The sequence below is a fragment of the Zonotrichia albicollis genome, chromosome 28, assembly GCF_047830755.1.
Source record: "Zonotrichia albicollis isolate bZonAlb1 chromosome 28, bZonAlb1.hap1, whole genome shotgun sequence".
NCBI classification, from domain to species: domain Eukaryota; kingdom Metazoa; phylum Chordata; class Aves; order Passeriformes; family Passerellidae; genus Zonotrichia; species Zonotrichia albicollis.
Window position 1 is genome coordinate 6,051,219 of NC_133846.1, and position 13,735 is coordinate 6,064,953.

Here is a 13,735-nt window from a genome sequence, read left to right on the forward strand (position 1 = left end):
TGCAGATTCCCTGTTTCACGCACCCCATGGTGCCCAGGATGGGAATTCAGCCCACGCTGTTGGGATTTCTCAAGGGAATTCAGCCAGGATCCACGCCATGGTCACTTCCTCTGAGCGAGCTGATGGGTGGTAATGTGCTAAGCCACAGCAAGCAGATCACATACAAATCCCTGGCCATGACCCAGCCTGACCATCAGGAGCTGCAGCCCCAAAAGGGGCAAAAGCCCCAGTCCCCCTGGGCCTCCACAGGGCTGTGCCACAGTACCCAAAACCCCCAGAGATAAACCAGGGTGAGGAATCCTCCCAGCGCCCTGCTGGGACAAGGGATGTTCTTTGCATCCCATTCCTTCCAGAAACATATTTTTCTAATTTTCACCATGAGCTCGGTTGTATTCAAGCGTTTTGGGACAAGACAGCCAATGCTTCAGCCCGTGAAGCGACGGGCTCTGAGGCATCCAGCGCATTCAGCAATTGTGTGTGATTCATAAAGCCATATCGCATTCTTCCACCCTTGGCCTGCTGCTAACTTGTAAGAAATCTGGACCAAAAACTGCAACAAAATGGCTGCTATTCTCCAAGGGCTGCTCAGAGCCTCGTTACTCATCCCTTACTTGGGCAAAAATGACATTGAGTGCTCCTGGAGATGACAGCCTTAATTGAGTTCAATAGGAGTTTAGGCTGAGTAAGGCATGAGCAAACAAGTGTGCATTAGCCCATGAATAAAATCCTGATCCACAAATGTTTAGGAACACATGTAACCCTGAGCAGGGGAGGGCTGAGGGGGTCCCTGCTGCTCTGGCCTTGCCATTTGGGCAGGGGTCTGGCTGCAGCATCCAGCACAACTGATGGCAATGCTGGGATGAGCTTGTTCAGGAGTGCAAAGATTCAAGGCTGGCTCAGTGGCTTGTTTCCATTCTGCCTCTTAATTTTTATTTATTTTCTTCCTTCAGAAGTCCATAGTCCTTGTTTCTGCTATTTTTCTGTCCACTGGTGGGAACAGCAACTTCCTTTCTCAAATTATAATATAAAAGAGCTGCAAGCTGCAACGCCATAAATAATATTTTCTTATGGCCAGAACATCCAAGTCTAGGCAACACACCAAGAACAGCTACAACATTGTAAAACTCCAACACTTCTCCAGAATGGATTCACTAATTAAAAAATTACTCCTTTTAAAAAGCGGTTGAAAAATATTGGCTTTCCCATTGCTGCATCGAGAAGCCCATTCTGCAAAGCCACAGCTGAGCTCACCAGTCTGCCTTTCCCCCTAAAAAATGGTACCAAATAAATAGAAGGGGAGGGGGAGGGAAGAGAAGAACACCTCATGGCAATCACTTCTTTAATTGATTAAAGTTCTGCCACTTCAAAGCTGGAGAGAGATCCCCAGGGCTGGGGCCAGGGCAGCTCGCTGGGAACCAAACATCTCCAGAGGTTCCATTGCTGGACAAGGAGTTTCCCAGTGCTGGTCTCCCCTCCCACAGCCCCCAGCATGTACCAGCCCTTCCCTCCTCAGGTGCCTTCCCAGTGGGGCTTTTGCCTCCTGGAACCCACAGAAATATCTGTCAGCCCCCCAAAGAGAGCAGGGCTCAGAGCTGGGTGCATGGAGCCCCCCAAATCCCCTCTGCAAAAGAGGGAGAAGCCAGTGGTTGAAGAGCCCCCATGTCCACCTTGCTGCTCAGCTCTGGACCAGCATCTTTGCACCCATCAGGACAGGATGGGGACGAACCACAGAGAGAGCCACCAGCGCTGCAGGGACACAGGTCCTGGCTGGGATGGGCTCAGCAGCGAGGTGGGGCCTTATTTTCTTCCTCCCCTTTGCCTTATAAGCACCTCTGCAAAAATAAAACTCATTTCCCAGGAGGTTCCCTTGAGGAGCTGATGACAGTCGCCTCTGGCCACTGGCCATGCTTGTGCCCCTGCACGAGCACTTTGTGGGGTTAAATCCACGCCTACAGCACCAGCCCACAGCCAGCACCCCTAAAACAACCTCAGAACCCTCAAAATCCCACACTGCAGGGAAAACACCATCCCTGGGGATTGAGGAAACCCTTTCTCCAAGGAACACACACACTTTGGACTCAAGCACCATTGATAAGGCTCTTTCTTCTTCTTCTTTTTTTTTTTTTTTTTAATCTTTTCTTGCAGCGAGCATTCCTTTCACACCCACGCACACCCCGGCACCCTCAGCCATTGGCCTGCCGGCGCATCCGTCACACTTTCCGCCGGCCAGAGCAGATCCACATTTCAACTGCTTCCATCCCTCATCTCCTCTGGTGTTAACAGCCAGCGCAAACAAAGGGCCCGAACATCCATCGCCCCATTAAATTGTTTTCATTTGTTTCTTCTGCCACAGTTGGTTTGCGTTAGAGGGTTTGTAAAAGGGATTTGGGGTGGGCGGCTGATGCAGCGGCTGCTCTGGCTTTGGGTGACACTGCAAGGGACACCCAGGACAGGGATTCTGCTCTGCCACGAGTGGCAGGCCAGGGAAACCTGCAAGCAACAGTGGGCAAATGGAAAATGGAAAGTTTTTGGGTAAGGGGAGGGAGAATCAACCCAGGGAGCAGCTGGGATAACAGCAGACAGAATGTGGGGAGCCCAAAGCCCTCTCTCTCACCCGGCTGCTTCTTTTCTCCTTGCACTGGAGGAAATGGGGACAAGCATTGCCTCAACCGTGAGCTGAGCTCGTCCCGATTTCAAACAGATGTTGGGCCTGTGGCTGGATTTGGGCAGAAAGCTCCTGCTTTCCCCACATTTGCTGGCCATACCTCGTCAGGGATGCTGGCCCCGAACTGCTGTGGCTGGTTCTGCCTTTAGCTCACAAAGTGTTCCCTGAGCTCAATGTGTGGGTGATGGATGATGTCCCACACGGGCTGGCTTGTCCCCAAGCTGTCCACCTCTGCCTGCCCCACCACGAGAATCATGAAGGCCAGATTCATGCAGCTGGGGAAGAGCTCCACTCCCATGTGCAAAGCCTCTGGGGCAGATGTTCACCAGTGGTCCAGCAGCTCATGGTGCCCCTGTCGCTGCCATCTGTCCTCAGCTCCAGACTCAGCCCACGGTGAGGTTGCGACACTGCCCGGAGAGGATGAGCATCCCTCTTGCACAACCACATCCATCTCATCCATCTGCTCCTCAGCCTTTCTGCCTCTCAGCTGCATTGATCTGGGGGCTCATATCACCCCCAGAAGGGGGGAACAACCCCTTTGTGTCCTGGGAAGGGAATCCCACACGGTTCTGGAGTCAGTGTGAGCTGAGCAGGTGAGACACAGCACCAGAGAGCTGAGGATGCCATCTCAGGGCTCCTTGGCACGTCCCCGTTTTTCTCACCACTGAATTAATCAGATTTGTTTCTGCAGCCAAATCCTCACCCCATAACTGGTGGAACTGGGGGCATGAGCTGCCCTGCTCCCTGTGAGCTGCTTTTGTTCAGCATCTCCCCATCAATGCGAGACAGGGGATGGCACCTTCTGCCCACCTCCTCTCATGAACAGAGAGCACCAGCTCTGGGGACACCTGGGGCACGTGAGGGGCACGGCAGAGCAAAGGGGCAGCGAGGGTTGAGGGCACGGGGAGCCCAGCAGGGCCCGTCTGGGTGCTGAGCGTGACTCAGCACCGCGCCACGCCTCGTGAGTCACTCACTGCTTCCTGGTGCACCCTGAGTTTTCTCTTCCAGGTCCCTCCTGGCAGCCCTGGCCCAGCTGGGCCACCTGCCAGCAATGCAAGCTCTGCCTCACGTGCCTGCCAGCCCTCCTCTGCTGGCACTGTCACCCCTCGGCACGTGCCCGCGTGCTGCCAGTGCCAGGCTGCTCCTCAGGGCCCCAAATCCCTAAAAAGCAAATTCTGGGCAGTGAGGTGAGACCCAGTGGGTACAAACACACCATGGGCACTAGCCATCCACTCACACCAGGGCAAAATGGGGCAAAAGAGGGGTTTTGTGCCCAGTGGGCAATGAGCTGGCATGGGGGGTTTAGCTGGGAGCTTAGGCAGAGCCCATCTGCATGTGGGCAGGGATGAGGAAACACAAAGTGAGGAGACCACCTACCCCCTTCTCACTGGGAGACTGAGCATAAACCTTTAGAAACAAACAAACAACCCCAAAACCAAACAAAAACAGACAAACAAAAAACCCAAAAAAAAAAAAAAGCGGGGGAGAGGGCAGATGAGTTTCCAGGATCTGAGTCCAACAAAGGGATGAGACAGGGATTGCAGTCAGCCTCATCTGCTGAATATGAATTCACCTCCAGCCTGGCTCTGCCATCACCCCATCCCAGCAATTTGCCCCGAATTTACCCGGAGAGGCAGCGTGGCTGCATCTGGGTGAGCATCCCACAGCACCCAGCGGGCACCAGGTGCCTTGAACCACCCCAGGAGGAGCCAGGGCTGCAGGAAGGTGAAAATGCAGGGAGTGGAGCAGGACAGGGATGCAGGAGCATCCTTGGGGCACTGGCAGCAGCCCCAGTGGCCCCGGTGACCCTGTGGTCCCAGCAGCCCCAGTGGTCCTGGTAGTCCCAGTGGCCCCAGTGGTCCCAGTGGCCCCAGTGGTCCCAGTGGTCCCAGTGGTCCTGGTGGCCCCAGTGGTCCCAGTGCAGGTGCTACTCGCAGGCCAGCTTCCCGTCGAAGCTGGAGAGGGCGATGGCGAAGGCCTGCACGGCGCACAGGGGGTAGTTGTAGTCCATGGTGAAGGCGTCATCCGCCACACGCCCAAACTGCATCACGATGTAGTCAGCTGTGGGAGAGAGGGGAGAGCCGCCAGGCTGTCACCTGTGCACCCACCTGCCCACATGGCAGAGGCCCAAAGAAGCTGCCCACATACCCCCACCCAAACTCAGCCTGTGGCTCCTGTGCTGTGCTGCAGCACAGATCACCAAAAAGCATCACTTTCCCATGGCACCCCCTGGTGCCTCCAGTACCCCCTTTCCTGGGTGCCACAGCCCCCCAAGGGACAGGGACCCCACTCACTCCACCCCCCCTGCCCGTGGGATGGCTGCTGCATGAGGGCGGGTGACAGGAAATCTGTAAAAATAACCAGGGGCCCTCAAGAGGCTTTTTCTGTCCCGTAACCCAACACCCCGGAGGCCAAGGGCTTCTGACTGCGCCGGACAGGTGACGAGCAGCCGCATCCAGGCAGAGCTGCTGCCGCCCCTCAGCTCAGGGACTGTCCCCGAGGCACAGGGCACCCCAGCAGCGTGTGCTGGGGACAATGCTCTGGGCTGGGTGGGTAATGGGGGCTCAGCACCCACAGGATCTGTCCCTGCCCTAAATCTGCCCGGCAGAGCCCCACACGCTGCCCCTGCCAGCGCCCAAGCTCCTGCAGGGAGCCCTGTCTGGCTTCATCCCAGCTCCAGCAAAGGCAGGCAGGACTCCAGAGCATGAAAAAACTGAATTTCAGCAAAAACAGTGGGTGCTGGGGCCAGCTCACGAGGCAGTGCTCCTCCAACCCATCCCCTGTCCCAGCTTACGGTCACTGCTGTGCACGATCTGGAAATTTTTGACGGAGGCGTGGGTGACACGGCCGTGGAAATTGAGGACGTAGGACTGGGTCTCATCGTTCCACACCGGGGCTTTGTTGTGCAGCTCGATCACGTTGTCCATGTTCCTGTTCTGCCATCGCATCAGGAGGCCGTCGTTATCCTGGGGAGGGGAGCAGAGTTGGGGGGACCCCTCCAGAGCCCTGCCACCTCCTGTGGCATCCTCTGTCACAGTCCCCAGCTGGAAATGGGATCTAAAAAAACCAGACACCATGTCTCCCACCTCCCAGGGACACTTTGAATTTCAGGGACACCTGAAAGCCTCTCCATGCCCCAAGATGGGTAAAACCCAAAGTGGTGCCCAGCAAACCCAGCTCCCAAGGAGTTTCTCCCAGTCTAGCCCTGACTTACATTCCGGGGCCGGATGGGCACCCTCTCACAGTCAGCATTCATGCCAGGGATGATGACAGTCATCTTCCTGGGGCCTTTGAACCCTAAAACGTTGGTTTCCTGCAAGAGAAACCCTGTCCCTAAAACCAGGAACCACTGCAGGTTTCAGCCTCCCATGGGGGCTAAACGAGGGCTCTGAGGTGGCTCCAGCCCATTCCACACATCTGCAAGCCCCAGTGAAGGGGTGCAGGGTGGGAACCCCTCTCTCCCTGCCCAGGGGAGGTGGGAAGGGGCTCCTGTGGGGCTGCTCTTACGTAGACCACGGCCGAGAGCTCCTGCCGCACGTTGGACCAGTCGGCGTTGGCCCTGTCGGGGTTGGCGCCGTTGTCGAACACGGTGAACCTCGTTCCCATCAGGTTGGATCTGCAGCCAAGGGTGGGACGTGGCTGTGGCTCAGGTGATGCCACTGAGTCCCCTCTGCCCCCTCTGTGACCTCTCTCCAAGCACAGCCTTGGTTTTGGTTTGGCTGCAAACCCCTGGTGCAGCTCCCCACTAATCCTGACCTTCCCACTCTCCAGTGGTTTCCTTGGGTTCAAGGAACCCCCAAATCAGGGTGTGATAGGGTGCTGCCACCACGGGGACCCCCAGCATTGCTGTGGGGCTGCTGGCAGGGCGGGCTGGGACTTGCCAGGTGCCTTTTCTAGCCATGACCTGTCTGCTGGGAGGAACCGGCCGAGCTTGTTTTCCCCTCTCAGCCCCCCACCACTCCTCAGGTCAGCCACAGCAGGGGGAAATGCTGAATTAACCTCCTGTCTGCGCCAGCCATGGCTTGGGGACAGCCTGTAAGCTGTGGAGTGGGGAGAGGGTGCTGCAGAAATGTGGTGCCACCAAGCTGGGGTGCCACCAAGCTGGGGTGCCAGCTCCGCTCCTACCTCAGCTTCCCGATGAAGTTCTCTCCACCCCGCGACAGGTCGGTGGGGTCGATGGAGATGAGGTAGTTGGAGGTTTTGCTCTTCTTACGCTTTCTCCCAGCAAGGAGGAACACCTGGGTAGAGCAGTGTGGGAATGGGACATTGTGACTGCCATCGCCACTGCTGTCCCCAACAAGTCACTGCCATGACCTTGAGCAAGTCATGAAGATGATCCCCAAAATACTGCCTGCATTGCAGGGCAGGAGGGACTGAACCCAGCCCAGCTTTAGTGGCTCTCCAGCTCTGTCAGCTCATCCTCCCAGGCACAGGAACTGCAGGAGAGGGGAGCAGCTCCATTCAGAACCCACCAGCACATGAGGATGTGGGCAAGCATCCCCCCAAACCCTGAGGGTGCTCTCTGGGATGGCTGCAGTGCCCCAGGGGTCTCCATGCCCCCAGCCCAAATCACCTTTTTGTCATTGTCCAGGTGCAGGTAGTAGGTGGGGTAGAGCCCCCTGTCCATGCCCTTCTTGTCCCGTGTCACCCGGCACTTGACGGTGACGCCCTGCGGCGCCGGCTGCAGCACAAACTCCTCCAGGTTCTCCACCTCGATCACAGGGGACGGGGGCCTCTCCTCCTTCTGCTGCAGGGTGAGAGGGGATGGTGAGCCCAGAGACCCCTCCCTTCCTCCTCAGCTCATTGCTCCTTGCTATCCATCCCCCATGGCTCTGCAGCTGGTGGCTTTGGGGACACTCTGGTGGCTTTCACTGGAGGATGCTGCAAACCTCCTGATCTGCCCTGAGGGGTTGCCCATGGCCCTGAGGGGTCTTTTGTACCTTCTTTGATTTCTTTGCTTTCCCCTTCTTGTTGGAGTTTTTCTGCAGGGTCTCCGGGGTCTCCTCCTCGCTCTCATCCCCTTTGGGAGGAGCTGCTGGCAGGAACACATAGGGACACAGAAACGAGAAGATCCTGACTTTGCTGAGCCCCAAAATCAAGCTCAGCACAGACCCATGCCAGCATCAATGATTGTAAACCCCTCTCCATGGCCAAGCTCCCTGCACCCCCAGAAGCCCCACCAGAACCCATCACCCACCAATGCCAAGCTCTCACCTTTCTTTTTGGATTTTTTCTCTTTTGGGGGGTCCCCACCAGTCTGAAAGAGGGATGCTGGGTTTTTCTTCTTCTCTGACCTAATGGGTTTGGTGCTGGAGTCGGAATCATCCTCCTCATCACTGCTGGTGGCAGCTGTGAGGGACATGGGGGACATAAGGGGACATGGTCACAGAACACTGGGGGCTGTGGGCTCAGGGTGATGCCACCTCCTCCTGCTCATCCTATACCTTTCTTCTTGCCTTTCTTCTCCTTCTTCACCTGGAACACGGACATTGGCTCCTTCTTGGCGCTTTTGGCAGATTTGGCTTTGCTCTCAGGGTCACTCTTGTCTTCTGCGGGGATAGAGGAGCTGGTGAGCAGCCAGCCAGGGGGATGGGAACGGGCAGTGATGGGGACAAGGAGGGGACAGGATTGGAGCAGCAGAAAGGGCTGAGCAGGGGGGAGATTGCTTGGGGAGGGGGCAATGGCCCTGCAGCCCCCTGGGCCCCCCGGGACAGTGAAGGCCCCTCCCAGGTCCCAGCAAGGACAGATCCCAGAGCTGGGCTCAAGCCATCCCTGGGCACTCACCCTTGGGCTTCAGCTTCTTCTCCCCCCCGCCCGAGAGGGGCTCTTTGGGAACCTTCTTCTTGAGCTTTTTGGGCGGGTTTTTATTCTCCACCTCTTCTTCCTCTTCCTCATCATCCTCATCCTCTGCCGGCTCTGCCCAGAGGTGACAGCGGCATCAGCCAACACACTGGACAGCCCTCCTGCTGTCCCCTGGGGTGATGGCCGGCGTCTGACCCTCCTGCTGTCCCCCCGGTGATGGTGTTGGAGGTCCTGCTGTCCCCAGGGGTGGTGTTGGGGGTCCTGCTGTCCCCCCGGGGCTGGGGCCGTGTCCAGCTCCGGGCACCGCAGCCGCAGCCACAGCGCCCTCTCGCGGCCGCAGCCGTGCTGAGCCGATCCGAGCCGCTTTTCGCTCCCGAGAACCGTCCGGGGAGTTCAGTGTCACCCACCCAGAGAGCGTGACATCCCCTGTGCCCACCGTCCCCCTCCATCCCAACTCCCCGACCAGGGCAATGAGCGCAGCATCCCCGTTTGTCCCAGGTCCGTAGCTGGGTTTTAGGCAAAAAACTCTGCCGGGGATGGGCAGAACCCCCGCAGAAGCTGCAGCAGGAGCTCCAGCGGGCACTGGCAGCACCGACAGCGCTGTCGGGACATGGTACAAAGGGACACGAAGGGACCCGAGCGAGTGCCTGCAGAGTTGGGTGTTGCCCCCGCACCTTGTGGCTTCTTGGAGCCCTTGGCCACCTGGGAGCGGGCAGCCAGGCTTTCCTTCTTCTTCCGAGGCTCCTTGGGGAATTTGGAGGAGGGGTCCTTGTCGCTCTCCTCCTCCCCCTTCTCCTCCTTCTTCTTCCTCACCTTCTTCACCCCTGCGTATTTGAAGAGATGCCCGTGATGGAGAGCGCTTCAGGTGCAGGGTGGGGCACCCCAATTCCCCCCATTTCCCCCATTTCTGTGGGGGATTTGTGCTCACCCTGTGCCGGGGCTGGAGCCTCCTCTGCAGCCTCATTCGGCTTCTTCAGCCTCGGCCGCCGTGGTTTGGCCTCGGGCTCCAGCCCGGGCTCCTGCCTCTTCTTCTTCAGCTTCTGCCCTCACGGACGGTGCTGCAGGGGTGGTGCCAGCCTTAAACTCCTTTTCCCTTTACAGGGAACCCCTGCTCAATCAGCACTGGGTTCCTTTCAGAAATACAGCCAGGCTTTCCCCTGGCCCAGCACGGGAGCAGGGACAGACACACTGACACCTTCCAAATGTGACTTACCATGGGCAGCCCCCCAAGGAAGGCAGAGGGAGGGAAACAGAAAGGTCTGTTAGCAGACAGACAGACAGACAGACAGACAGAACATCTGCCCTGGGACAGCCCTGGAGGTGAGGGAGGTGATGATGGTGCTGCTGTGCCAGCACAGAGGGACAAATCTCACTGTGGCCATGGGGACACTGGTGGCACTCTGGCACTGGTGGCCTCACTGGGCACCTGAGCTGGGCCAGGGGACACAGGGAGGGGCAGGCAGGCTGGGCTCTCACCTCCAGCAGCTCTCACACCCACCAGAGGCTCCTGTGGACCACAAGGAGGTCAGCAGGAGCAGGGAAGCAGGAGGATTAGGCACAGCGCACCTAATCCTGGTGAGCTGGGGCTATAAATAACCCAGATTTACCAAACACAGAGCATGTGGGTCAGCACCTGGCTCTGGGCAGGAGGTGTTTGGGGAGTGGGTGCCAGCTCAGGGCTCTCAGAAAGTGATCTCAGCAAATCCAGGTGCACTGAGCCTTCCACTGCCCAGCAGAGCATCTTCCCCCTGCAGGAAATCAGTCCTGCCCTGCTTCTCCCAGGGCAATGCGTGAAGGTGTTTTGCAAAAAGTGGGATCCTGATGGGTCCCTGTGATATGCCAGGGCTGTGAATTTGGGGAGGGGGAGCTGGGGGCTCCATGGTGGAGCTGGGAACTGGCTGCTTTCTTCCGTGTCATGAGCTCACACAGAAAATCTCCTTTGCACCCCCTAATCCCTTAAGAAGCTGCAGGGTGGGCAACCACTCCCTTACTTAACAAAGCCCTTCCAGGAGGAGCTGCTGATTAAAAATTAAATTGGGTGGGGGCTGAAATTGCTGCTGAGACCCTCCCAAGGCTGGGGGGCACCTGGGGGCTGCTCTGAAATGCAGGGAAGGGGGGGTCTGGTTTCAGGGTCACGGCCTGGGGAAAGTGAGTCACAGTTTACAGCTTAACTGAGGGGCTTAATTAAACTGTTATCTAAGAACCAGGAACCCTCCTCTTGGGGTGCCTCAGAGTGATGGAGGGGGGGTTCAGAAGGATGCACAAAGAAGGAAGGGCTGTGGAATTGTCTCGACCCGCCCGCTCTGGAGGGGGTTCCCAAAAATCTCGTGCCCTCACAGGCTGCAGCACCCCAATGGAGGGTTGCAGCCCCAAATCAGCCTTGGGGTGGACTCTGGGGTTCTCTGATGTCCCAACCCTCAGGGACAGCCACGGCAGGGATGGTGGCACATGGGGTGGAGGGGAAGGATTTTTTCTCACCTGTTTGGGCTTGTGCTGCTGGGGGCTCCCTGGCTCCTCACTGGGGCTGTGGGGCACAGAAACCAAAAGGGTCAGGGCTTCCACAGACCCTGGGGGCACGGGATTGCCCCAGTTTTTGGTAAAGGGGGAAAGGTCAGTGTTTCATTTGGCTCCAGCAGCATTTCCCTGTCTCCACTGGGTCCAGCTTGCCTGACATCACCCTTCCTAACCAGGAGCACAGGACAGGCTCTGCCTTGGCCAGGGGGGACAGCAAGGAGCTAAATTTGGTGATCTCCATCTAAGAAACTTTTCCTCTCTGCAAATCAACGAGCATTATCCCACCAACCCCCAAAGAAACAACACCATGATAAAACTGCTCACTAACGTGCACTGACATTGAAAACAGGAGAAAAAAAGGGAGGAGAGGGGAGTGTGCTGGGGGTGTCCAGTACATCACCCACCCAGTGGATCCCACCCCATATTATCCACCCAGCAGATCCCACCCTGCGAATCACACCCCACAGATCCCACACTGCAGATCCACCCCAAATCCTGCTCTTCACTAACCAAGGAGACATTTCTGGGTGAAAAACAGATACCCAGGGATCCCACCCCGTGGATCCCACTCTGTGGATCCCAAACCGCATCACCCACCCTGCCAATGGTACCCCACAGATCCCACCCAGCAGATCCCACCCTGCTGATCCCACCCCACGGATCCCACACTATGGATCCCAAACTGCATCACCCACCCTGCAAACCGCACCCTACAGATCCCACACTGAAGATCCACTCTGTGGATCCCACCCTGCAAATCCCACCCAGCAGATCCCACCCCACATCACCCACCCAGCAGATCCCACCCAGTGGATCCCACCCCATAGATCCCACCCCACATATCCCACCCTACATCATCCACCCAGCGGATCCTGTAGATCCCACCCAGCAGATCCCACCCCACATCACCCACCCTGTCCCAGCACCGACCTGTCGGCAGCCCAGACCTCCCGCAGGATCTCCGTTTGCAGCGGCATGGCTCCTGGCACGGCTCGGTTCAGCCCAGCACGGCTCGGCTCGGTCCTGCCCTGCCCTGCAGCCCCTACCAGCCCAGGGCCACGGGGTCAGTGGCAGCCGCAGGAGCCAGAGCAGCCTCCCCGCATCGCCCCCGCAATCCCTGTGCCGGGAGGAGGAGAAGGGAAAGGAGGAAGAGCAGCCGGGGGAGGTGATTAACTTTATTTCTCCTGAAACTCGGTTAATAGGATTTTCTCAGGGGCTGGCAGCCAGCGAGAGCAGCTGGCAGGGAGTGATCGCAGGAATCTGCAGGAATGCAGGGGCTCAGCCAGACCCCAGAGCCTTTTGGGGTGCCCCTGGCTGGTTGGGGGGCCTGGCACAGCACAGCCAGTGGGCACAGGAGCGGCTGACCGTGTTTAGGGTTATCCTCCCTGGGTATCTTTGTTTCTCACCCAGAAATGCCTCCTGAATTTGGGCTGTTTTGTGTGAGCTGAGCATGGAGACCCCATTCAAGGGAAGGCAGCATCCCTGCTCTGGGCAGTGTAAGGACCCTGTGCTGAGCCCTGCTGCGCCCTGACCCCTGCCCCACGTCCCGAGGTCTCTTTGGATGTGTTTCAGAATCTGCCTCACCTCCTCATTACACCACCGAACTCTTGCTATTCCTCCTCAGAGGCCCCCAGGGGTGGTGTTGGGCTGCAAAGCCAGACAAGCCCAGTGTCCCCAGTGTCCCCAGTGTCCCCTTGGCCCTGCCCAGCCCACCACGGTCCCCCCAAACCCCCAGCCCGTGCTTGGTGCCACTAGATGGCATTTGAGCACTGCACACCCACCGGCACAGGGAGCTCCTTAATCCTCCTTACAAAACCCTCCTGGTTTCCCTTTCATCTCCAAACCTCATCACCCACACGAGTTCAACTTCTCTTCCAAGGGACAGAAAAGTGCCAAAGCAAAATAAACCAAAAATCTGGTTAAAAACGGGGAGCAAGCCTAAAAACTGCAAAGCAAGTTGGGTGGATTTTTCTTTTTTTTTTTTTTTTTTTCTGTTGAGATTATTTTCTATGGAAAATGTGGCTTGGGTTGTCCCCAAAGGACTTTTTTGGGCTTTAAGAAAAAATGAAAAGCCCAGGTTTTGCAGAGGTCTTGCAGCAGCCTCCAGGGAGGGGCATCCCATGGTGGTAGAAAATTCCAGCTGTTTAAATGGATGAGCAGCTGGAGCAGCCAGGTGGATGCTGTGCCACTGCTGCAGGTGGGAAAACAGACAAGCTTGAGAAATGATGCTTCAGGTGCAACCCGGTGGGACTATAGAAGAGGAATTTTAACCAAATCTGGCTTATTCTGCCAAGATTGTGGAGAGGGGGATTAAAGAGGGATGGGCAGTGCTAATACCCCCCTGGCTGAGCTTTCTGTTCTCTCCCCATTCAAGGGGCACCAGTGACCCCTCCACCCACTCAGCTGACCCTCAGGAAAACCCCTCCAAAAATAATACACTGGAATGAGAGAAAAAAGCATAAGGATAAAGCTCCCAGGCTGGAAAAACAGCTGAGACCTCCAAAGAGCATCCCCCAGCCAGGCATTTCCAAAGCAAGGATTGCTGGCTCTCCAGAGAACAATGGCACTGAGAAAAAGGGGCAGCAGCAGCTCTTGGAGACATTATTGGAGACATTATTGGAGAATTATTGGAGACACCAATAATTCCTCAACTGCTGGGGCATTTCCCCACAAGGAGCACCCACCCATCCTCCCCACAGCCACCCCGTTTGCTGAGCAGGATGCAGAGAAAGAGGACTATTTATCTTTTTTTCC

At 57.1% G+C, this 13,735-nt stretch overlaps 1 protein-coding gene across 1 annotated transcript; it reads right to left on the minus strand.

The window, feature by feature from the left end:
- Positions 1 to 1,032: 1,032 nt before the first annotated feature.
- On the minus strand, positions 1,033 to 8,739 carry TULP1 (TUB like protein 1). Its single transcript, XM_026796850.2, has 10 exons — positions 8,450 to 8,739; positions 8,110 to 8,214; positions 7,880 to 8,014; positions 7,606 to 7,697; positions 7,239 to 7,412; positions 6,791 to 6,903; positions 6,173 to 6,281; positions 5,880 to 5,978; positions 5,460 to 5,631; positions 1,033 to 4,726 (listed from the first exon to the last, which is right to left on the minus strand). Exons 2-10 carry the CDS (start codon positions 8,153 to 8,155, stop codon positions 4,593 to 4,595), a joined length of 1,074 nt encoding a protein of 357 aa, XP_026652651.2. The 5' UTR covers positions 8,156 to 8,214; positions 8,450 to 8,739; the 3' UTR covers positions 1,033 to 4,592.
- Between the last annotated feature and the right edge of the window lie 4,996 nt (positions 8,740 to 13,735).

Excerpts from the sequence above, each read along its gene's own strand:
- TULP1 (XM_026796850.2), bottom strand. The coding sequence starts at position 8,155 with ATGTCCGTGTTCCAGGTGAAGAAGGAGAAGAAAGGCAAGAAGAAAG. Across the intron at positions 8,015-8,109 it reads GAAGAAAGGCAAGAAGAAAG|CTGCCACCAGCAGTGATGAG; the intron begins GTATAGGATGAG and ends TGTCCCTCACAG. Across the intron at positions 7,698-7,879 it reads GAAAAAATCCAAAAAGAAAG|CTCCTCCCAAAGGGGATGAG; the intron begins GTGAGAGCTTGG and ends TCCTGCCAGCAG.